General features: G+C 39.7%; 2 protein-coding genes across 3 annotated transcripts; one reads left to right on the top strand and one right to left on the bottom strand.

Moving 5' to 3' along the window:
* Positions 1-684: 684 nt before the first annotated feature.
* On the top strand, positions 685-12523 carry ppp4r3b (protein phosphatase 4, regulatory subunit 3B). Its single transcript, XM_085182344.1, has 16 exons — positions 685-1142; positions 1673-1728; positions 3775-3873; positions 4079-4702; positions 5395-5472; positions 5691-5807; positions 5909-6025; positions 6607-6738; positions 7171-7273; positions 7356-7397; positions 7788-7946; positions 8124-8293; positions 8374-8513; positions 8804-8949; positions 9033-9172; positions 9810-12523. Exons 1-16 carry the CDS (start codon positions 1001-1003, stop codon positions 9912-9914), a joined length of 2370 nt encoding a protein of 789 aa, XP_085038470.1. The 5' UTR covers positions 685-1000; the 3' UTR covers positions 9915-12523.
* Positions 12524-14401: 1878 nt separating this feature from the next.
* cfap36 (cilia and flagella associated protein 36) lies at positions 14402-22922 on the bottom strand. 2 transcript variants are annotated; one of them, XM_085182349.1, is made up of 11 exons: positions 22558-22922; positions 22132-22196; positions 21904-22005; positions 19529-19643; positions 19352-19439; positions 17530-17689; positions 16862-16955; positions 16387-16568; positions 15560-15724; positions 15050-15145; positions 14402-14608 (listed from the first exon to the last, which is right to left on the bottom strand). In XM_085182349.1, exons 1-11 carry the CDS (start codon positions 22661-22663, stop codon positions 14525-14527), a joined length of 1257 nt encoding a protein of 418 aa, XP_085038475.1. In that variant the 5' UTR covers positions 22664-22922; the 3' UTR covers positions 14402-14524. The 2 variants fall into 2 exon arrangements, with proteins under 2 accessions (XP_085038475.1, XP_085038476.1); XM_085182350.1 differs by lacking the exon at positions 15050-15145 and having other exon boundaries at positions 22558-22921.
* Positions 22923-23874: the final 952 nt, after the last annotated feature.

Raw genomic sequence — 23874 nt, 5'->3', positions numbered from 1 at the left:
CCTTTGTTTTGTTTTCGTTTTTTTTTTTTTGTTGTTGAGACATTCAGTGAAGTTTTGGTGTTTTGGATCATTGTCTTGCCGCATAACCCAAGTCTGCTAAAATGTCAGATGGCTGGACATTCTCCTTCATGATTTTCTGGTAGAGGACAGACTTCACGGTTCCATCAGCTGCATAAAGCAGCAAACCTCTAGACCATCACACTACCGTCACCATGTTTGACTGTTGCTTTGATATTCTTTTAGTTAAATGTTAGTTTTACTTACCAAAAAGTTAATCTTTTGTCTGAGGAATATTTCCCAAGAAGTCTAGTAATTTATGCCAAAAAAAACCCCCATCAAGCTTTTATTCCTTTCTTTCTCTGTAGATCATGGCTTGAAGTGTTGCTTTTTCCAAGACAAATTCCTCGTTTGTGTAAAAACACACAAAACTTGTCAGTTATGATTGTGATTAATTAACGTGAAAAACTCTGTTCTTCTGCTTGAGTAAGTATCTGCTTCCTCTATGAATTAAACAAGCTGAACAAAATCACATCTGTACATCATGCCAACATCTGCAAACGGCTGTGGGTGCTATTACCTTTCTCCGCCGATGGTGACGCGGTGAGCTGGAGGAGCCGCAGTTCTGCCATTGGACGATGCAGCCCGGAGGAGGAGACCCCGCGGCAGTTAGCGCTTGATTGACGTAGGAAAAGAAAAAGAACACAAGATCGGATTACAAGATGGCGGTCTGTGGACGTTAGCGAGAAGGCCGTTAGAGTTGTTGTGTTCTCTCAGAATTTTACAGTTTAATATTAGGCCCCTTAATAAGTAGATTCACGTCGTAATATGTTTATGAAATACCTACTAATATATTTTGCTGCTATTGGGAACTAAATTTAAACATGCATGTTTTATAACATGCGGTTGGAAACAAAGTTAACAGGTCGAGGAAAACACTAGACGGGTGAGGTGATAGCTTGTTAGCAGAAAGCTAGCCTGCTAGCTCCGACTCGTTTAAACCATGTCGGACACTCGGCGGCGAGTGAAGGTATATACGCTGAATGAAGATCGGCAATGGGATGATCGGGGTACCGGGCACGTTTCGTCTACATTTGTCGAACGACTGAGGGGGATATCGTTATTAGTTCGGGCTGAATCGGACGGTAAGTTCCCTGTTAGCATAGCTGTTACGGTGGTTAGCATGCTAACTCCTGGTTGTTCGGAGAGAGCGCTTCGATTGCCCACAGTGGGCACCAGATTACCTTATTAGACTTTTTTTTCTACATGTGGGGCAGACTTCGCCGTCATAGTGCCAGAACTGTTAATATTAGGCACGTCTCTCAATAAATGGCAAATATTTATTGAATAGCTGTTGCTAGCATGCTTATTAGTTTGGTCCGACGGGATCTCGGTAGCATGGTGCCCCTGAAAGTCTGAACGTATAAACTTGTTATTGCTCTTTGTGGTTCGTGTATGTGACAAAGAAAGTACATAACGTTATTACAATTGAATCTAAGGTCTGCTGTAGTTATTTTACCTTTGTTTTTAAGCATTTTAGTTTAATTCGATTGTTTTTGTGTGTATTTGCATAGCCATAACTGTTTATTCCCAGGCAGAATAACAAACCTCGTCTTTAAAGAACCGGCTTTCTAACTGGCTTGAATATTTAGTCACCTATATCTCTGTGCTTTAGGATCACTGCTATTGGAATCGAAGATAAGTCCAAATACTGCATATCAAAAACAACAGGTAAGTTTTTATTATTACCTGAGTCTGGCTCAGCTACAGATAGCACACGTATTTAAATAATCCCAACACTGGTTTGAGATCTGCTGCTGGATAGTTAATGTAATCTAGGCGAGACAGTAGAAATTGGCTGACTGATGCAATTGTAAACTTGGTATCGAGTAATAATCGGGTAATGCCGTGAGTAATTACCACATATGCACCACACCTGTTTGTAAATCAAGGTGTCATTAGAATTATGGCATAAATAAGAAGTCTTCCCACATTTATAGCTAAGTGTCTGGAAGTCAATTTCCACCCTCCTTTAACAGTAAGCTGCTGTAATTGATGAAACATTTAACTAATTCAACTTAACCTTAACCTTGTAACTCTTCAGGAGCTGCAAGTTCCTAAATAAAGAAAAATATTTTCCACCTTTTTCTAAATATTTTTGCATGTCTTTAAAATGACTGCTCTTTGTTGAAGGTTGTTGAATAACTTCCTTTTTTTAGGTATTGGAGGCTGACAGCAGCTCTTGTTCTCAGACATGTTGAGACATGTTTTGTTGTTGTGTTGCATGTTTTTTTTTATGTATCACTGTCATTGTGATATGACACTTTTATATTCCATAAAAATTTATAGCATTATTAATGATTAGGGTCTGGCTAACTTCAGGTTTAATCCTGGATTTCCAGTGTTTTGGAGCTGGTACTTACTATACTTTACTTCTATACTTCTTATGGGGTACATTACTGTGGTAATTTACACTCCTCGCCTAATCTCCTCAGGAATGGGGCATGTTTGAGGCAAGAGATCAACATGTTTGAAATCGCGTCCCATGGAACAATTATTTCTATGAATTAATGCATAAAGATCAATTAGAGCTTAGTGTGCAGATATTAAGAGAATCGGAAGTTTGTCTCAGATTAGCATCGGTAAGAAATAGATTCTTGGGGGCAACTTACTTCTTTCCTGTTGACTGCAATCAATATTAAAGCAACTTTATTGTTGTATAGGCTGTAATACATTGAAATGATACTAAAACAGGCAATTTAAACCTTTTCGTTTCTGACGTCATGAAACATTTGCAAGTTGGCTGCTTACCAGTTTGAAATCTTTTATTTTGTTAAATTTTGTCTCTACTTGCCCTTAGACTATTTCAAATTGCGGAGACTGAGTGAAAGAAGTGGCAAATCTAAACGTCATTAGCTTCTTTTCATTGTAATAGTAATGAGGTCTTCCCAGATCTTTGACATTAAGTTTGTTGCCTTAAATTATCAGAATTTGTACACACTTTACTATTTACTTTAATCATTATTACTTTAAGACATATATAACAATACTTTAAAATTACACAGCGCTTTTCTTCTCACACAGACTGACACTGCTGTTTTGGCTACAGCAGTTGTCTTGCAGCGAGTCTGTATTATCTGTTTACCTACTTCATGTTATATAATGCTAATTTTATAGCATGATAGTATTCATAAACTATGCCCCTCAGCTGCTAATAGGCCGGTTCATGTTTCTGGTTGGTCATGCTGCCATTGCTGCCTCTTTCATGTGAATGTGGTCATAGCTAGATCGAAAAACCCTCGTTTGACTTAGAGTTGATAACCACCTTGGTGAAGCTAGGTACAAAAAAGATATTCTGCATGTGTTTAGCTTGCTTTGTCTGTTGTAGACTTTTGTTCAAATCATTTTCATACTCTGTGGATAAGTCACTGTCATGCTAGAGGAGTGCATTCCCACCAGGATAGAAAGCTTTATTCTTCAGATACACTTTAAGGATTTGCACCCAAATCCTGCCAGCAATACGTACAAGAAGGCATAACGGAGCCACAAGATCCTCTGTCTGCAGGAGTTAAATGTTGACGTTTTTATTTTTGTTTGCTGCCTGTGTGTGTGTGTGTGTGTGTGTGTGCATGCACACATTTGTAAGCATGTGTTCAGTTAACATACAATTTAATGAAGTGTATCTTGAATAAGTGTGTGTGTATCTGTAAGTGCCTCCCGTGAAAGAGTTAAGCGTGTCCGTGTGTAAAGTTTAATAATCCTTTGTCTTTGTTCCAGGACACATTGATTGTCTGGTCAGAAGCAGATAACTATGACCTTGCACTCAGTTTCCAGGAAAAGGCTGGCTGTGATGAGATCTGGGAAAGAATTTGCCAGGTAAAACTCAAACCAGGAACATACAGCTGTTTCGCTGGTGCTAAAATTCCATTGAGCCTACCACAATGGGCAAGCTCTGTTGATCTATTTAATAGTTTGTGTACTGGACAAATTACTGACAAACGTTAACCTGTGCAAAGAGGTGACTGTACACATGATACTATCAATTGTGTTCATTTAATAATAGCTTTTATTTGTGACTCAGGTCCAAGGCAGAGACCCTGCTCTGGACATCACCCAGGACCCCATTGATGAGTCTGAGGAAGAGCGCTTTGAGGAGATTCCAGAGACAAGCCACTTAGTTGAGCTCCCCCCTTGCGAGCAAGGCAGACTGGAGGAAATTGCCGACTTGGTTACCTCTGTCCTTTCTTCACCCATCCGGAGGGAAAAGCTTGCCCTGGCCCTGATGACTGAGGGCTACATCAAGAAACTCCTGGGTCTCTTTAGAGTATGTGAGGAAGTGGACAACAGGGAAGGCCTCCATCACCTCTATGAGATTGTCCGAGGTGTCTTATTTCTCAATAAAGCAGCCCTCTTTGAGGTGATGTTCTCTGACGACTGTATCATGGATGTGGTGGGCTGCCTGGAGTACGACCCAGCATTGGTTCAACCTAAACGCCACCGGGAATTCTTGACCAAGACGGCGAAATTTAAGGAGGTGATCCCTATCACAGACTCTGAACTGCGGCAGAAGATCCACCAGACATACAGAGTTCAGTACATCCAGGACATAATCCTGCCCACACCATCTGTCTTTGAGGAGAACTTCCTATCCACACTCACCTCCTTCATCTTCTTCAACAAGGTGGAAATTGTCAGTATGTTGCAGGTAAGGATTCAAACCAAGCTCTTTATAAAACAACATTATCAGTTAATTATTTAATCTACTGTGTAGTTTAGCCAGTACATATACAGTATTGCTGTACATGTTGTGACTAATTACAATTTGTTTGACAAATGACCCTGCTTGTAGATTAGTCCACCAAGATGACTCATGCTTAAAACCAAATTTAAATTTTGTCTTTAAATGTATTTAATTCTCATGTGAAATGTTAAATCAAGTGGGAACAGATGGAAATGTATAAGCCTGTAATGATTGTACAAATAATGTATGCGTAAGATGTGTGTGTCAAGTTTTGTACTGTGATGATGACCAATTAAAACTATACATTAAAACATTTTCAAAAATCTTTGAGTGAATAGGATTAGGCCCATTGTAACACTTGTATGTGGATTGTAATATGGTGCAAATGTGAGGCATGTTATGAACAATCATTTTTATACCACACAATTATTTTCATGGTGTAAACAAACAGGACCTTAGAGTTCTTTCATTTCACAGTCAGGTGACTGATTTTAATTTTCTGTACGGTTCTAGGAGTCATGGGTTTATTGCTGGAATAATTTGCCTTTCATTCTTGTTGTGCTGAAATTGCAAGTCAGGATTAGATTTTCTGTTTATTTTTAAGACATGTTTCTTTTTTGTTCTGATGTTTTAACCCGGCTTTAAATGTGCCGCAGGAGGATGAGAAGTTCCTAACGGAGGTCTTTGCACAGCTCACAGATGATGCGACCGAGGACAGTAAAAGGAGAGAATTGGCAAGTTTTAAGAAGTTTTTTTGGTCTTGGTTTTTTTGGACATATGTTAAAACCTCAAAAAGTAGTTGCCTTTCATAACCATGTTTGAGAAATGAGCCCAGAAATGGCGGTAGGCACAGTGATTTTTATTTAGGACCAGTTTAATTATTTTGATCTTTGCATTTCTCATTTGTATTGTCATTTGTCTATCTCTCTTTTTTTTTTCCTCCTCTCCTTAGGTGAACTTTGTCAAAGAATTCTGTGCGTTTTCGCAAACGTTGCAGCCTCAAAACAGGGATGCGTTCTTCAAAACTCTGGCAAATCTAGGCATTTTACCTGCTCTTGAAATAGTAATGGTACGTTCTAGTTCTCGCATGAATGTGTATCTGAGGTAGTCTTAATAATTCTTTTTTGATTGGTCAATGCTCAGTTGAATTAACTTCTTTTTTTTGTTCAGGGAATGGATGACTTGCAGGTGAGGGCAGCAGCTACTGATATCTTCTCTTACCTGGTGGAATTCAGCCCCTCCATGGTTAGGGAATTTGTCATGCAGGAACCTCAGCAGACAGATGATGTAAGCATCTAATCATTATTTTTTAAAAAAGGAACTTTCTCTTTATTGAAAGCAGTGTTTTGGCAGCCCAGGCTCTCTCAGTTTCAAATAGTTCATTACCACATCTGGCATGTAGAACAGTCCATAACTGAGGTGAAATCTAAATAAGGAAAACTGTTTGCTTTATGAACAATGAGGTAAACAAGAGGTGTTTTGTATTGTGACAGCCTGTGACTGTTGGGGCTCACGTGATGACCCACTTGCTCAATTTTTACTACAGAGCCATAACATTTTAAGGCATTTTACAGCTGATACACAATTTACATGTTTGATAAAGTAGTATAAAAACACAGAACTGTTATAGAGAATTGCTGAGACAAAGTTTGATTAACTTTCTTTAGTGTCTTCTGTTGATCCTCTGTTCTGTGTACAAGAAGGCTTTTTTAGTTTGTTTTAATACTGTGTGTTTGCCTTTTTTTTTTTTTTTTGTTTTGAGAGAGACAGTTTTCTTTTCATGCCATGCAAAATTTATTTTTAGTCTGAGTGTGCTACTGTGTTAACTTCTCCTTTGTTTGCTTTGTGTGTGTGTATTTGTGTTTCAGGATGTTCTCCTGATAAATGTTGTGATTAAGCAGATGATTTGTGACTCTGACCCAGAGCTGGGGGGAGCTGTCCAGCTGATGGGTCTGCTCAGGACACTCATCGACCCTGAGAATATGTTGGCTTCCACCAACGTAAGCAAAATCAACCAGATTTTTGTTGATTTCTTCCCCTCTCCCTTTTCTCCAGCCATTGCTCAATGTTGATCACTCTGTTTTTTCATTTAAATCAGTTGTTGTCAGACTTTTATTTGGTGTGACTCATTTCCCCACACTTTTTAGTCATTAACAATGAAGAAAGGATCCTACAAAGTCAAGTTTATTCAACTTAGTTTCACGCGTTATTTTTACCCACCTGCAGTGGCTCTGCCAGTGAGGCCTGCCTCACAGTTTAAGAAACACTGATGTAAAGCAGCATATTTATGGTGCCTACCTCATTGTTATCTGACAAAATCCCCCATCTGTGTCTCCACATGTCCGTTACCACCGCTAGATTAAGCATATGTGTCCCCTGAGTGAAACCTTAAACACTTATTAAAGTTTTTTTGTGTTTGTTTTTTCTGCTAGAAAACTGAGAAGACAGAGTTTCTGAGTTTCTTCTACAAATACTGCATGCACGTGTTGACTGCTCCTCTGCTGGCCAACACTGCACATGACAAAAATTCAAAAGGTGAGCTGGGAAGTTAAACTAGGGTACAACAGACTGGAAGAAAGGAAATTTCACTGTTTAATCTATGTAAATCACATTTCAGATCTGCAGGAGGGATCAACAAAGGTCAACCCAGTGTGCCCAGGTGGGTGTTATTTAAACTGTCAACCATGAACTACTCAACAGTTAGAAATTTGTGCATTTGAAGTGGCTTGAAAGTACTGCTCTTGTAGTAGACAACATCATTATATTATTTGTTTTTACCTGAACCCTTCATAAATAAACGACCAGCAGCTCTTACTACGGGTGTGGTTCTTTTTCTTTTAGAGGACGTGAATAAGAAATAAATGTTAAGCTAGTCACCAGACTATGGGAACAGCTTCAAAGTATTAAGGAAGATGCTGAGGATCACAAAATCTGGAATGACTCTTAAAACTATATATTAAAGGATTGTACACTTGCTGTCTGGCTTGTATTTGGAAATGTACCTGGACAGTGCTGCATGTCCTAACACGATTTGTCTTTATTTGTGTAGACAACTTCCAGACAGCTCAGTTGCTGGCACTGATCCTGGAGCTTCTGACCTTTTGTGTGGAACACCACACCTATCACATCAAGACCTACATCATGAACAAAGACCTGCTTAGGAGAGTGCTGGTGCTGATGAACTCGAAGCACACGTTCCTTGCTCTTTGTAAGTTCCCTGTGTTCTGATAGCGACTACATTGTGGTTGAACCTCATATACAGATATAACCATACCAGAGCTGTGTAACTGCTGTTTGTATCCAAGCTCACAGAAATAATACAGATAAGACTTTGAATCATATCCTGCCTCGTTTTTTTTACAAAGTGGCTCTGTTTTTGTCCAAGGTGCTCTGCGTTTCATGCGCAGAATCATTGGTCTAAAAGACGAATACTACAACCGCTACATCATCAAAGGGAACCTGTTTGAGCCTGTCATTAATGCCTTGCTGGACAATGGGACCCGATACAACCTCCTCAACTCTGCCATCATAGAGCTCTTTGAGTTTATTAAAGTGGTATGTAAAAGCACAAAGACTACTTTAACAAGCCTTTGTTTTTGCATTAAATATATAATGATCCACCTTTTGCTTTCCAGGAGGACATCAAATCACTCATAGCTCACATCGTGGATAACTTCTACAAAGCACTTGAATCCATTGAGTATGTCCAGACATTCAAGGGCTTGAAAGGACGATATGAACAGGAAAAAGACCGGCAGAGCCAGAGACTCAACAGGTCAGAAGCAAGGGTCATTCCCTTACTGTGATCTTTATCACTCATGCACTCCACCACATAAATTTACATGTATATATGCCGACTTTACATAGTTTTCTAGCTTTCCCATTTTGTGCACACCCCTACCGAATTTCTGCATGTTTTAGTCAACCTCTGTTAACCCTTGCGCTCGTCATCATTGTTCAGCTTCATAACCTTCATATATATTTAATCAGAGACTTATTACCACAAGGTAGTACTTCCCCTTGTGTAGACACCTGTACCTCATGAAGCAGTTTTCTCAACTGTAGATATCGAAGAGATGCGCGGTCTTTGGATGAGGATGAAGAGTTGTGGTTCAATGACGATGATGACGATGACGATGGAGAGGCAGTGGAGAAGAGAATGGGGGATGACTTCTCTGATAGCTACGGCAAGTACATGGAAGCCAAAAAAGGTAAGCTATATTCTCTTACTGTATGAATGTTGCTGGATAGTTTTTCCCAGATTGTTGCATGATCCTAGTTTGTGTTGTTGTAGGAGCTGCCAACGGAGCCAATGGTGCCAATAACAACGGGAAAGCTGCTGCCCTTCCACCTGCCTCACCAGCTGTCACTCCAAACAACAGTTCAGCTTCTTCTGTCAAAACTGTTCCTCTTCCTGCCACACCAGTAGTCAAGGTAATATTTCATGTTTTTTTTTTTTTTTTTTTTTTTTGCCTGTCCCGTTTGGCTCTTTTGCCATCAGAATTATTGTCTAAAGGCGAAGAAAGATGCCCAACGGTTTTTCTTTACCAAATTGACCATCCCAGCTTTGCCGTAATGGTCCATTTGATTCACCTTTTATTCTTTATTTTATTTTCACTTGCTGAATACGGGACAGATTTGACTGGGGGAAAGAAAAGGGAGAAAGAAAGAGGGAAAGAAAGACAGTTGAGAAGAGGGACGGGGGAGAAGGGCAAAAAACAAAATATTTTTTTTAATATTAATATAGTAATATTTCATGTTGCATTCTGAGAAAGACTTGAATTCCTATCCTGTCCTATCCTAATCCTTTGTCCAATTTGGGGACAGTATAACAAAGGACAGTCTTTAATCAAAGGCTAGAGGTTTTTTGTGTTGCACAATATGTTTCGAGTGGTATCACAACATGAATGCAGATAAAAGTTACACAAGTTACTTGTTGTTTGCCTTCACTGGTCAGAATAAGTAAAATGTGAGTGAAATTTAGAACACTATGTTTCAGCACTAACAGCTGTCCTGCGCTCCTGCAAAAGTACATGTTGAAATGAAACCGTCACTCTTGTTGTTGTCTTAGACTGCTCTGGTTGGTTTGGTGGACTACCCTGACGATGAAGATGAAGAGGAAGATGATGAGGAAGAAGACCAGTCTCCAAGGAAGCGGCCTCGTTTGAGCTCCTAAGGCGAATTGTCCTCTTTGGTCATGGTGGACGGACATTGAGTCCCTTTGAAATCCCCTCCTCTGGTTGTCTCATTGGCTGCCTGCCTGTGCCACCTGTCTCACTGAAGAGATGGACAAAGACGAGCTCCCACCTCTCTCAGTCCCTTCTGATTGCTGCTCCAGCTTCTCCCTCGGCAAAAGGAGATGAAGAGTTGCTTTTGTTTTGTTTTGTTTTTGTTTAGTTTTGTTTTTGTTTTGTTTTTTTAAAGAAAGAAGGATCAATCTGTGTCTCAGCCTGTTTACCTCTTCCTTTTCAACAACCTCTTCAGGGAGATTCCCAAATCTCTTTTCTTCCACCTGAGAACCTCATTGACCCTTTGAGAATTCATCTCTCCCCTCTTTCACTTCTTCCTCCTCTCCTTTCCTGTTCTCACTTCTTATTCTTCCTTATCCACAACCCTAAACACCAACAAGACATTGAAGTTTGAATTGGTGGCACAGCAGTTCCCAGCTCTACAGTGCTGAGGAAGCTGCAGTCCAACAAGAGCCCCACTGCGCCTGTCACCTCTTATTTAAAAAAATAAAAAAAATAAAAAGCCCTTCCATACTTCTCAAATCCAAATCAATGAGCTCCAGAGAGAGAGGAAGTCAGGTCACAACCAGCCAGTGTATGAACTTGACAGCAGGTCAGTCAGGCTAGCAGGACTAGCCGTCATAGTAATAGAAAGCTTGACTGGCTGAAGCTGTGTGTGCCCTCCTCCCAGAGAACTACTTATTTTAGTCATGGATAGAGGGACATCATAGAAAAATCCCCAAATTCTTAAGACAAGGGAGCTGACCAGTGAGACTGGGATGAAGACTAAGAGCGAGAGGAGCAGGACTCAAACCTTCAAAAGCCATGTTGTCAGTTTGGTCGAGGCACACACACAAAGACACACACACACGATGATACACGCACATACAAGACTGTGTCAGCCAGGAAGTCCTGTATTTCATGACTTTGTTAAAAAGTACTGTACAGATCTTTTTGTTCCTCTTTTTAATCTTTTGCCCCTGACGTGATTTTTGAAAGGGGAGCGAGACCCCTACCTGCCTGTGTTCTTTTTGTTGTCGCACAAAAAGGTGGGGTCACTGTTCACCCTTTAGTACAGTTCATTTGATTCAGTGTACAAATACAGAGAAGTCCTAAATGCTGGTTTAAAAATAACAACAAAAAAAAACTTGCAGTAAAGTTGTTTCTTTTTTTTCAGTCAACATTTCGAGGATGTCTGGAATTTTGTACTTAAGTCAAACTTGGCGTCCTCGTTACAGTGTGCACATCATCAGCCCAGTTTGTGTTTTAAAAGGGTGGCAAACCTGAGTCGTTCATCCTTCTCCCAGACAGATCTCAGGTTCAGAGTTTAACTTGCATCAGAAACAAAAAGCTGCTCACCTTGTTGTGGCACAGCTGGTATAAAAGATGGATGTAGCCAGTGGCGTCACCCACTGGTTTGTGAAGTCCTGTTATGAAGCCTTGAGCTTAGCCTCTTGTAGTTTTAAAACCAGGTGTGAGAAGGGGGGAGATGATCTTGCTGTGAACAAGGATATCACACACTGGATACTATCCTGACTAATCCTCTTTTCGGATTCTAATAATGACTGCAATTTACAAAAGTGAGCTTCATGTTTTATTCAGTATTACCTGAAACTAGTGATTGAAACCATGAAGCCATAAACAAAGTGTACTGAGGTCATAGGGCAAGCAAGTTGAGGGCCGGTTTCCCATAAACTTCAATTTTTTTTGCAACCAGAGTTGGCCCCATCCACACTGGTTTCACTTTTCAGTCCTGGAAGCTGTGTCCATCTTTTATACTATGTTCTGGCCAGAGTAACACTACTAGATGGTGAATAATCAAATATTACATATACTGTGGAGACTTCTAATGAGATTGAGGTGCTAAAGGGGGCTTTTGTTTTCATTTTGAGGGTTCAAAGTGTCGTTCTGCTCTGGTTGAGATCTTCTTACTCCCAAAATTTAAAGCCTATTTCAAGTTTTTTTTTTCATTTTCTGTTTAAAAAAAAACACAAAAAAGAAGAAAAATAAACCCTACAGATCAAAAGTTAGTTTAAGTCCTTTTTTAAAAAAAAGTTTTCATTGACTGAATGGATGATCTGTTTTTATTAGGTATGATAAATATGATTTACCCCGCAGTCAATGCAGTGAAGTTTTTGAATCAAACAGTGGTTCTTGTGCGTATTATTTCTGACAACACACCGGTGTGATGAAGCGGGATAATTCTGTCGGGTTGGAACATTTCTTTCATTGCTTCTTCTCTCATGGTCCCAACACAAGCACATAGGAAGATGAAGGGAATCTAAACTGGGTAAAAAAAAAATGCTAGATCAGTTGTTCATGTACAGCAACAAAAGCAGGAGGTAGGAAATGAGAGAATTATTGCCAATGTGCTTTTCAGGAGCAGCACCTGCAGTGAATTGTCTTTCCTCCTCTATGTTGGTTCCATCCAACAATGACTGTTTCTGCTCTCCCTTGATGAATTTGTACCAAGTGCATTTACTACCACCATCCATTCTTAACATTTGTATGAATTTATTTGATAAGTTTTGAAATTAAATGTGACCCTGACATTGAACTTGTGAATCTAGCTTTGTTTACCAACTTTGTACCAATTGGCAATCGGAGCTGCAAGTGTCCTAGATTTTATGTTAGGCATTTTGATTGAGGCCAGAAAATTAATAAGAGGCCAGAAAATATTAAGAAAATGGGGTTTAACATCTGAAAAGTTATACGTGCTTTCTTTTACTATGCACTGTATATCAGTTGGCTGAATTGCGTGGAAAGTTACAGAGATAAGAGCAGGAGAACAAAAAGCCTGCGCTATTGGCCCTCGTGGAGAATGGTCTGAAAAAGAGAAGATATCCAGTGAGCAGCAGTTCTCTGGATGAAAATGCCAGGCTGCTTTGTTACACTGGTATCAGGAAAAATGTGTAACACACTGAATCTTGCTGCAGCAGTAGAAGATCATATATCAGCTGAGAACAGAAAACAGGCTACGGTTTGCACAGGTTTAAAAAATTGGAGAAACTTTACAATAATAATTAGGGCAGTTATGAAAACAAAAGGGGGTCCAACCTAGTACTTACAAGGTCTAACTACTGAAGTGGGTAGGTTTTTATATATATACATTCAAGTCTAGACTGCAGGTTGTTTCTAAAAAATATATTTTTTATTAAACAGCATACACAATAACAACATTACAAATAAACTGGTGCATTATGGTTGATTGAAGTGAAGACTTGATTGGTTTGCAGATAAATACAGCACTCGTAGAAAGCAGCGCACTGTTCTCTTGGCCCCTGTATGAACACGTGATTGGTCATCTTGACAACTTTCACAGCTCTCTTAACTGCCAACGACATACCAGCTTCCTTGTGGGAATGCCAACAGTGGAAAACAATTTGTGCACTGGATCCAACTAATACTGCCTTCACCTCAGCGTAGAGTCCTCCCAAATCTGTACTCACTGATTCATCACGTCATGGCCAGTTACTGTTAACTGTTGCTAGAAGGAAATCAGCCAATGTCTGAATCCAAATTCAGCACTCCAAACATATTGACTAGTTTCAAAGTAGCAAAATGGATTTCAGAAACTGTGAAGCAAGATTTTGTGCCATTACTGACGAGCATAGTGTTGCATATCTTCTGCTTATTTTCTTAATTGTCCTTAAATTTTAGAAAACCGAGGAAAAAAAATACAACTATTTGTATACACCCTTTTATTTGAAAAGTACAAAATGTCTAAATATCCTCTTTACCTTGGTATATAACAAAAGAAATAGTCAAATCTTCACAATTTTGCTTAAAAATGTCAAATTATGACAAAAATAATTAATACCTGTTTGGATTGATTTGTTGTCCCACGGCTAGACGTTTCTAAAAAGTAGTGTACAGACTGAAAAAAACATTTTTTATTCCACTTTTTCAACCAATGGTCTGCAAATGTAGCAGTTATACAGCACATTTTAAGTAGTAGTGCTTTGAAGCTATACTCAGTCATGCATTCACACACCAGTGCAGGTGGAGCTGCCAAGTAAGGTGCTGCCTTGCCATCAAGAAGAAACTGGGGTTCATTGTTCTGCTCACTAAACACACTTTGGCATGTGGTGGGGTTGTGGCCGCACCACCAAACCTGCAATTAGGGGCAACCTACTCTTCTCCTGAACCCACCATCTCCACAGTATAATTAAAGTCTGTCTACAAATGAAAAGCAGAGATTTCGGTACTGCTGGCAGGATATCGCTTGATATACAGAAGCACACAGCCCTTTGTGCTTTAGCTCAATTAACATTTTCTGAACTTAGTCCAATACAGAAAGTAGCTATCAGACCTTTAAATACTCCAGTGGTCTGTTAAGAGTAATGAGTGTCATTTAAAAACAAAGATGCTCTTTTTGCTACACAGAAAAGAACTCAGAAGATGGAAGAGCCCATAATTTTTGTCTTTAGAAAGAAGAGAGAAAAGATTTGCATTACGAAATATGCAGCAGTGTAAAGGAAGCCATGTGTTTGATTGCCAGAGTAAATAGATAAGATATAAGGGAGAATATTGCATTTTGAGGGTAAGTCATGAAACTTCATTTCTTGATCACTTCCTCTTTCAGCTTGTCGGCAAGGTGCTTTCTCTTCTCCAGCCTCTTTCTTTCCTCAGCAGATATCTCCTGTGAGAAGAGACCAGACCAGGAAGCAGTCAATACTCACCAGCAAAATAGGGAAAGTGGAAAAAGCAGCGAGAAAGGCGACTAAAATACAACCAAGCACATGTGTCTACATACAGTACACAAGCAAGAAAACTAAACACAGGCAGCTAGTACTGGAAACATTGGCATAGTAATCCTGTAACTTTGAGGTAAACAAGGTGCTGTCAGAGAATCGCATCTAATAAAGAATAAGAACTGAGTCAAGATCGATGATTTCAGTCAACACAAATCAAGATCTGATTCTCTTCAGTTTGTGGCAATAAAATTATCAATTTAGGGGGGGAAAAGATGCAGACCTTGAGTTGGTGATAATGAAGGGAATGATTACTACAAAGCAAAAGCAGATGAACACAAGACATGAACAAGTACAGTTGTTCACATCAGAGGCAGCTGATGGATCACCTTCTGACTGGAGGAGTGCTGTGCTGGAGGAGCACAGTGAGGAGTAGGTGGAGGAGGGGAACAGACCCCATTTCTCTGGGACTGACCCACTGCCTCCTGACAGGCCAGTCCAGAGCAGACACAAGTGGAAGTGGGTGGAAATGAAGAACAAGATAAAGAAGCAAATAAAACAAGGTGGAAGGGAAAAAAAAACAAGAAGACAAAAAAATTAAATGTAGGTTTAAGAAAATCAGGTGAAATATGGATAACTGGTCCTGGGTGAGGCATAATTCATAACCAGCGTCAAACTTAAATTTCTAATCTCTAAAGATAACTTTGAAAAACTTTAATAAGCCACTATGAGTATTAATGCATGAATGTGTGTCTAATCAAAAACAATGTATTCACGTCAACACAACTACTGCAAATCCCTGTTTCAACAGATAGAATTTGTGCCAAATTGCCTGCAGCAGTTGGATGAGCAACTTTATGAAGTGAGGTATAGAGAAGGAGGCGAGGACTTGCATTTACCGGGGTAGTGCTGGGTGCTGGTGTGGGACTGCTGGGTGCCTCCTCTGGCAAGGACGATTGCTTGGTTTTCTGCTGCTCTTTTCGGAGCGCGTGCAGCTTGTCCCTCTGCTGACGCAGATATGCCGCCCTCTGCTGGAGGTGCTCCTGCTGTGATACTGATAACTCCTGCAGAGAAACGCAGGTGAAGCTCAATTATTATATTTCAACTTCCGCAATTACAGCTGCTCTCCTATCTCCCAAATTGTTTCCACAATACATCTGCACATTTGATTTGGCACAGATTTTTACACCTCCTGACACAATCCTCAGATTTATCCAGGCTAAGAACTGTTACTAGTCATTCTAGCATGCAGAGCTTTAGTCTCCTCCCAGTTTCAAACTGGCAATCACACATGAGGCATAAGTAAACTTGTTATTGTCAAGTCTCTACATTTCTTTCAATATCTTAGTTACATCCACTGCATGCTTGTTGTGTCCTTTTTAAAAAACCCAAAATCAAAACATGTAATCTGCAACATTAGTAATACTACTGATGCTGCTCGTTTGCATGACTTCCAGCATTAAAAATGTATCTCATCTGACTATGTGGATTGGCTATAGCTCAGGAGATGACGCAGGTCACCTACTAATCTGAAGGTTGGTGGTCACATTCACAACAAGACCTTACAAAGCACTGGTGAAATCACCAACAACACCTGTCTGTCTTTTATATACAGTCTATGCATTGGTGTTCCTCCCTTAAATTAATGCATAAGGCAAATCGCTTTTTATGTTATGCGCAGATTTCCTGTAATCTAGGGGGTAAGTCAGCAGTCTCACAGACTCACAGTATATGGCTTAGAGAAGCCAGCCTCCCTGTGTGCTTCCTCCAGCCACGCCTCGCTTGTAGTCTGGCTGCTGTTGCTCTGCTCCCCGGCATGAGGACTGCTGCTGATGGAGGGCTCACCAGACTTCACAGGAGCTCTCACAGCTGGCAGAACTCGGGATCCCACAGCATCACTACCACGATCTGTGGGCACATACACAAATGACTTTGATGAGCTGCCACTCTCGTGTTGGTTGTGTGTTTAAAATAAAGCAAAAGATTAAAAAGCTTCACATGTTATCTGCAACATTAGTAATACTACTGATGCTGCTCGTTTACATGACTTCCAGTAATAAAAAGGTTTCTCATCTGACTATGTGGGTTGTCTGTAGCTCAGGAGATCAAGAATAATGTGGTATAGTGGGGTAATTTCATATAACAAGAAGAAAGAAAGAGTTCAGTTGGTCGCAAAGTGTTTGTCTTCTCTTCTAACTTACCTGGTGTGGGTTTAGAGGAGCCACTCCTTCTCTCAGCACCACCTCCTGTAGCAGCTGTCTTGCTCCCTTCTTTTCTAACTGGGTTACTGTTGACCTACAGGTGGGGATATGGGTGATGGAAAGAATGAATGAACATTTAAACTGTCTCCAAATAATGTGCAAAATCCACAAAACACAAACACTTCAAAGCTGCTGGTATTTATATCTGTTAAGAGCAGAGGTCTACTACGCATTTTAGTTTTACCAGCATTTTCTCTCTGTTAGCTATTACAGATACAGCTGAACTGGCATTACTGTATTTCTAGTTAGTAAACTGCAGTGTACTTATTAATACATCCCTGATTAAAATCTTACTGCATGGATGGTTCAACTTTATACTATGTTTTTCCAGTTACCAGTGTGGTGTGCTGATCATTAACCCATGCTTTCACCTTGGTGAAATTTAAATAGCACATTAAAAAAAAAAGTGATTTCAAGGTTAAAGGAGACTTCACAATAAGAATTGAGCTTCTCTGGCTTCAGGCACTACATGGAAAAGTAGTTAGTGAGATTATGTGAGATAAAGTCCAACAAAAGGTAACACCGGCATGCACAAGAAGCCTCACTAAGATGCACTATTTGGCTGGTTCACGGGTTTTATTTAGCTCATAGTGCTCATGATGCCTCACCTTGGCAGGGCTGATGTGTTGGCTGAGGGCGGAGGAGGTATTCTTGGCTTCATCACACTCTGCCATTAGCTTACTAGAGCAGCCACTGGAGGTGGAACCAACCTTTTTCTCTAATAGCAGCCTCCTGGACATTTCCTCATCATACTCCTCTTTTGACTTTCTACACAGGAATAAGCGGGAGAGAAAAAAAGAAAGAGTTCAACATAAGCCTAGGACCAACTAACTGTTTAAACTTCACTATTTCAGCCCTGTTGCAAAACCTTCGGCCCTCTCGAAGGGGTTCACAGTATGTTCAGTAGTTCAGGTGTGATAAGAGCATTGACAATTTAGAGGTAAGCCTGTTCTATTGTCCAGTTAGCCCTTGGCTGACAGCACCAGTAGAACTAGAAAAAGACAGCCGCGTCAGGGATTTCCATGTGGTAACCACGTTTTGCCCCAACCAGCTCCCAGGCATCACCCGGGAATCACAGTCAGATCCTTTAATTTGATTTATTTAATAGCCTAAACTGTCTCAGTGGAGACTGCTGCAAAGCATTTACAAGTAGGTGTATGGAAACACAGAGATACTGTGACTGGAACTGTGCCTAGTCATAAATCCTGTGAGGATTTTTATAGGTTGATATTGACAGAACATAGATACATTTGAACTGTTGAGGATAAAACAATTAAACATAAACTTGCAGAATTAATACTAGTTTAAGATCCGTCATCAAAATAAGCGTCAGCTTCAGTGATGCAGTTGCAATCAGAGATTACGTGAAACAATTCCTTTATGATGCCACTTATATAGAAGAAACTATTGATAACCTGGAAAGGAGTAGGGGCAGCATAGTAGACCGCTGATAAGGTTCCCTGGTATGACAAAAGGGATGAAACCACCGTTTTTCTCAGCTGCTTGTTTAGTGTCAATCCCTCCGACCTAAATTAGCTGGATCCTAAGGAGCTTAACTGTGGTCCCATTAGACTCTGTGTGTTCTACTTGGCCAGGCACTCAATAGCAAAATCCCATTAGAGAAGAGTGATAGGAGCTTCGGGAAGCCTTCAGGAAGTGCAATGGATGCATAAAGAAAATGTGGAAATTTCTTAATGGTATAGTGAGGAACAAAAACCTCATATCTACTATAAAATTAACTGAATTACCTGAAAAGTAAAATTAGTAAACACCTACTGACTAATGTAAATGTGAAATTTCAGCCTAAATACAAAGAAAAAGAATCTATTCAGTTAGGAATAATTGAGAAAAAAAAATGGGGATTGAAGCTGGTAATTCCCATCAGACTTGTTAAGCAAATACATTCCTAATTAATGTTAACTTGGAATACAAATAAATAGAACAGCAATTTTTTAGTCTGTTGTAGAAATGATCAAAAACTGTTTCCATGAAATTCCTGTCAGAGACTGTTCAAAATCTGGCTCACAGGACTTCTAAAATATCCTTTCAACAGATGTGCCATAAAAACACGAAGAGCCACAGCATTTAAAAAAAACATTAGAGTGCTCTTAAGGTGGTGAGATGTCAGGTTCAACAGAACTAGTGATGGTCCACAGTCAGTAAAAAACTATGTGGGGAAAGATAGTTGAGCAGGTGCTGGCTCGTTTTGGCTTTCACTGATTGATTCACCTGTGAAACAAACTAACTGAACCAGACACTCACTAAGGGTTTTCTTACAGTCACATATTGAAATATCAACAATCCTAAATCTTCAAATCGGCCATTCGAATAGCTTTACACAACAACTAAAAGTTTATTTTTGGGACACCAGTAAATGTTATGTCAAACACAGCAGGAGTCAGATACCGCAAGAATGACAGAGCGACTTACTTAAGAACCTCCTGCAGGATTTTCATCTCTTGCTGTTGCAACTCTGTCATGACGTCCACACCATCAGTCAGACACTCTGGGAGGGCCCCTACACACACAAAGACATTTAACCTACAGCTGAGCGTTTGGCTCCGCAAGTGTGTGTTTGGATTTGCTTTACATGTTAATCCAGCCTACCGTTCCTTTCTTTAATGACCCTGAGGGCTTGGAGCTGCAGCTCCATGTTCTTGTGAACCATCAATGAGCGAAAGATCTGGAAGTCATCTGTAGCCAGAACTGGCTGGAATACTGCCTGAAGAACAAAAAAACAGAACATCAGTGACGTAGTCATCCAGCTCCTGATCCGTTCACAGGTTGTAGTAATGTGTGAAATAGTTGTTGTTTTCATTGACTGGCTTTGTTGAACAAACTACTGAGAATTATTATCTATTGAGAAGACAATGAATAAATTCAATGTCATATCCAAGACGAATTTAAACTCTGAACAATGCAGGAGGAGAAGCAATTCTTGTGAAAATGGAACATTTTCCATAAAACAACCAATATCACCCTGACCTTAAACATAATTTGAGTGAAGGCTCATTAGGTGATCACTTTGTGCAAGTTTAGTTTATTAAATACTGCCACTGAAGAGTAGCATGTCCTGTTGATCATGGACAAACCTTACTGGGCCTTCAGTCCAATGAGCTAATAAAAACTATGTAAAAAGTTTATGTTCATATCACATGATAATGAAGACTGAGTGTGTGCTTATAGAAGAGACACAAGTGTAAAATTCAAATTATATTCCGCATCAAAATCTATTCAATAAGACTTTTTTTTCACAATGTAGTCCAACTGATCACTGCCAGTGGTAATCCATGGACATGGTCTATATTTTTGGACATTTTTGCTTTAGTTCTGGCATCTCGTCAGTTTCACTAAAACAGTTTCAGTCTCTCATAAACACAAAAAACAACTATACTGTGAAGTATTTGACTCAATAACTAAACACAGAGGAAGACTGAAAACACAGTGACTCCTAATGAAGTGCAGCTTGAAGATGATTTCTTTCGATAAGTCTGCTTCGTGTAATAAACATTCAGACACAGTATAACACTTCAGGGTGCCAAGGTTGTGGCACTTACACAGGACTTACATTAATCGAAACTAATGTGATAAAATGGAAACAACCGTTTAACCCTTCCTTAATTAATGGCTCAATTCAGAACTAAGAAATGTGTTTTCTGAGGAAAAAGCTCAGTTTGACTATGTTTACAGCAACAGATAAAAAAGCAGAAACAAAAGACAAACATCTCAAACTAATTAGGTTCTTTGGCAACAGGGTAAGTAATAGAATGAGTATAAAAACAGTGCATTAGTGATACCAAATCTTTTAGAAGTAATGACTGCAGAGATTCTCCAGTCTGTATAAAAGGGCTTGAGCAAATGTTCAAAAATACATTTGTAAAGAGTTTTCATCATTTTGATATTTAAAACAGCTAAAGATTCAGAAAATCTGGAAAATGACCCTGATTTCAGGATTTCAGGAGGGAATATCAGCATGGGATCAGGAATAATTCCAAAACAAACACTGTCAGATCACAACTTGCATTGATAAATGCAGCTTAAAATTATCGTGCAAAGACAAAATGTACCTACACAAATCCAGAAACACTTATCTGGATGCTAAGCTCATTTAAGGTCAAAGGAGCTTGCAAAGAAAAGCGTCTGGACTTCTATAAGTTGCTTGAAGACGTTTCACCTCTCATCCGAGAAGCTTCTTCAGTTCTAAGGTCAAATGGTGGGGAGTCCCAGATCTGGGATTTAAATCTGGGACTCCCCACCATTTGACCTTAGAACTGAAGAAGCTTCTCGGATGAGAGGTGAAACGTCTTCAAGCAACTTAAAGAAGTCCAGATGCTTTTCTTTGCAAGCTCCTTTGACTATGATGACCTGGATGACTGAGAACCTTCACAGACAAGCTCATTTAAGGTAAACTAGGGGACAATGAAAACAAAACAAAACACTGTCCTCTGACTGTCCTCCACTGAAGTTCGTTTTGGAATTTATAGATGTATAGATGTATGCATAGATGCTATGCTGTCAGCCAAAAGAGAAAGAATCATTTAACTCAGTGCACAGTTCAATTGCCAGTATCCACGATGGTGTAGGGGTGAATGAGTTTGCATCTGTAAAAGCACAATATATATACAGGCTTTGCTTATTTCAGTAAGACAATGTCAACCAAACTCAGCATCTGAAAAGTAGTAAGTACCTGACATGTCAAGACCTGTCAGCTATTGAAAACATCTGATGAACTATGCAGCGAATAACACAGCAAAGATGGCCTTAGACAGCTGGAATGTTGTATAACGCAAGACTGTGAATGTTTCAAATTAAATGGAAACCCTGAACCCCTCCAAACTCCTTTTTTAAAACGTGTTGCTGGCATCAAGCAGTGGGCTTGATGCCAGCAACACTGGGCTTATGTAAACAAATCCTATCCCTGATTCTCAATTCAGGTTAGCTGGCAGGCTGACAATGGTGTGCAAGCAGGAAGCTTAGAGTACCTCCAGAGCTTTAGACTTGGCAAAGGGAGAAGTACACGCATCCAAAAACTGCTGCTCGTTGATGCCAACCTCCTGCATGTAATTCTCCATCAGCTTCTCCACCTACGAAAGCAAAGCAGCTCACAGCAGTCCATTCTGACGAGTCAGCAATATGAAACTACTACTGACTGATGCTGATGAGGCAATGCACAACATTAGCCAGATTGTAGTAATCACAACTGAACTCACCAATTTCTTATACTGCTCGTGGATTTCTGTGTATGCCAACTTATTCTCATCTTCGTCGTCAAAAACTGAAATATTGAAAACACACAGTTGACAGAAATGAATTGTGTCCACGGAAATATTTTATAGACTTAGCTAGATGCACTGACTTTAGCACGCAGAAAAGTTAAATATGTAAAACCTGTTTATAGGTCCGCTTATATGCAGATGTTTGTTGTATTTGGTGTCGTAGGATTTGCTGTCGTTGTTTCCGCTCGTATCATATGTAAATGTACAGGAGGAGAAAGTCTAGTACTAAACTTGAGTGGATAAACTATCAGACAGCATCGCTGTTACACGTTAGCGTTAGCTTAGCCGCAGCGCTAACGGTGCACAGCTCCAGAGAGGCTTAAAGTCTCAGACTAAAATCACCTCATAACCTGTTTTTACCTGTGCATTTGTTTTCCAAAAAGTCCGTTACAGGAACGACCCATTCGGGACTTCCAAGGTAGCCAACGATGCTTTCTAAAACCCATTCACCGTCGTCCTCAGCCATGTTGGTTGTAGCTGGGGGGCGTAAGCAGCAGCAACAACAACAAAGGCAGCAGCGGCAGCCCTGACACGGTATTGTTCTTCAGGTCGGCGCGTGCAGCACAGCTCACACAGATGGGAAAACACATCTGGTTTATCGTCCCTCGTTAACTAGTCCGCACGAGTCTCGGAGGCTGCTTTTTCCATTCTGGACAAGGTGAGAAATGCGCAGTCATGAATTTGAGAATGGTGAGTGGTGACGCCTAATAGGTTGCTAAGGTAACCATTACGTCAGTCAGCTGCTCCCTCCGCCCGGACGAAGCTGAAGCGTTCGCTCATTGTATATAGATTACTGAGTCTTTTGTTTGTATTTTTGTTGCCATTTAGCGTGTGCTATCTGAAAAAGCAAATGTAAGGTGAGCCAAACGTTTTCAGATTCTGCTCCCTTTATTTGTTGTTTTTATGCTTCACATAAAAATAAAATTACATATAGTAGAAATATAAGTTAAAATGAAATAAATAGTATGAGTGTTAAATATTTAAAAAATATTACTATGCAGAAATCTCGAGTCACCCCTCATTTCTTTATATTATGCTGGGAATCAGCCTTTACTATTCTCTTTTTTTTGAATGTGTGATGCTAGAATTAATTTGTCCTCCTGTTCTCTTGCACATTTTGCCAACTTATGTCATGTTTTCAGCCAATAGCAGTTTGGGAAATACATTGATCATGCAAAAAATACTCTTTTGTGTTAATCAAACTATGTTATCTTTGGGAATTTTCATAGATTTAACTAAAGAAATGGGAACAAATGATGAACCTTTGCAACAGGCTAGTGGTAACAAAACAACTTAAATTGGTTCTTTGCATGTTGTCTGTCTACAACAGAGGTTGAAGTGGCTTAAGAAACAACAACAACAATGACAAAAATGTTCCTTTCAAAATAATCAGGTACAAGGATTTGAAACGAGTGAGAAAAAAAGCCAGTGTAAAAAGAAGAACTATTACTCAAGACCACTTTAAAAAATAGACGAAAGTCTGGCTCCTTGGAAGCAAAATATAAAGAAATGAGAGTTGACTCAAGACTTTTGCACATTACTGTACGTAGATTGTTTTAAATTGGCCGTGGTACTAGTTTTAATCTCACATTAGCTTCATCCTGTGGCAAATCTAATTATTATGGTATTATGGTAAATGGTAAATATGATTGTAATTATTAAATATGATTATGATGA

This window comes from Neolamprologus multifasciatus, chromosome 13, assembly GCF_963576455.1.
Source record: "Neolamprologus multifasciatus chromosome 13, fNeoMul1.2, whole genome shotgun sequence".
NCBI classification, from domain to species: Eukaryota; Metazoa; Chordata; class Actinopteri; order Cichliformes; family Cichlidae; genus Neolamprologus; species Neolamprologus multifasciatus.
This window is presented reverse-complemented; position numbering and strand designations above follow the sequence as displayed.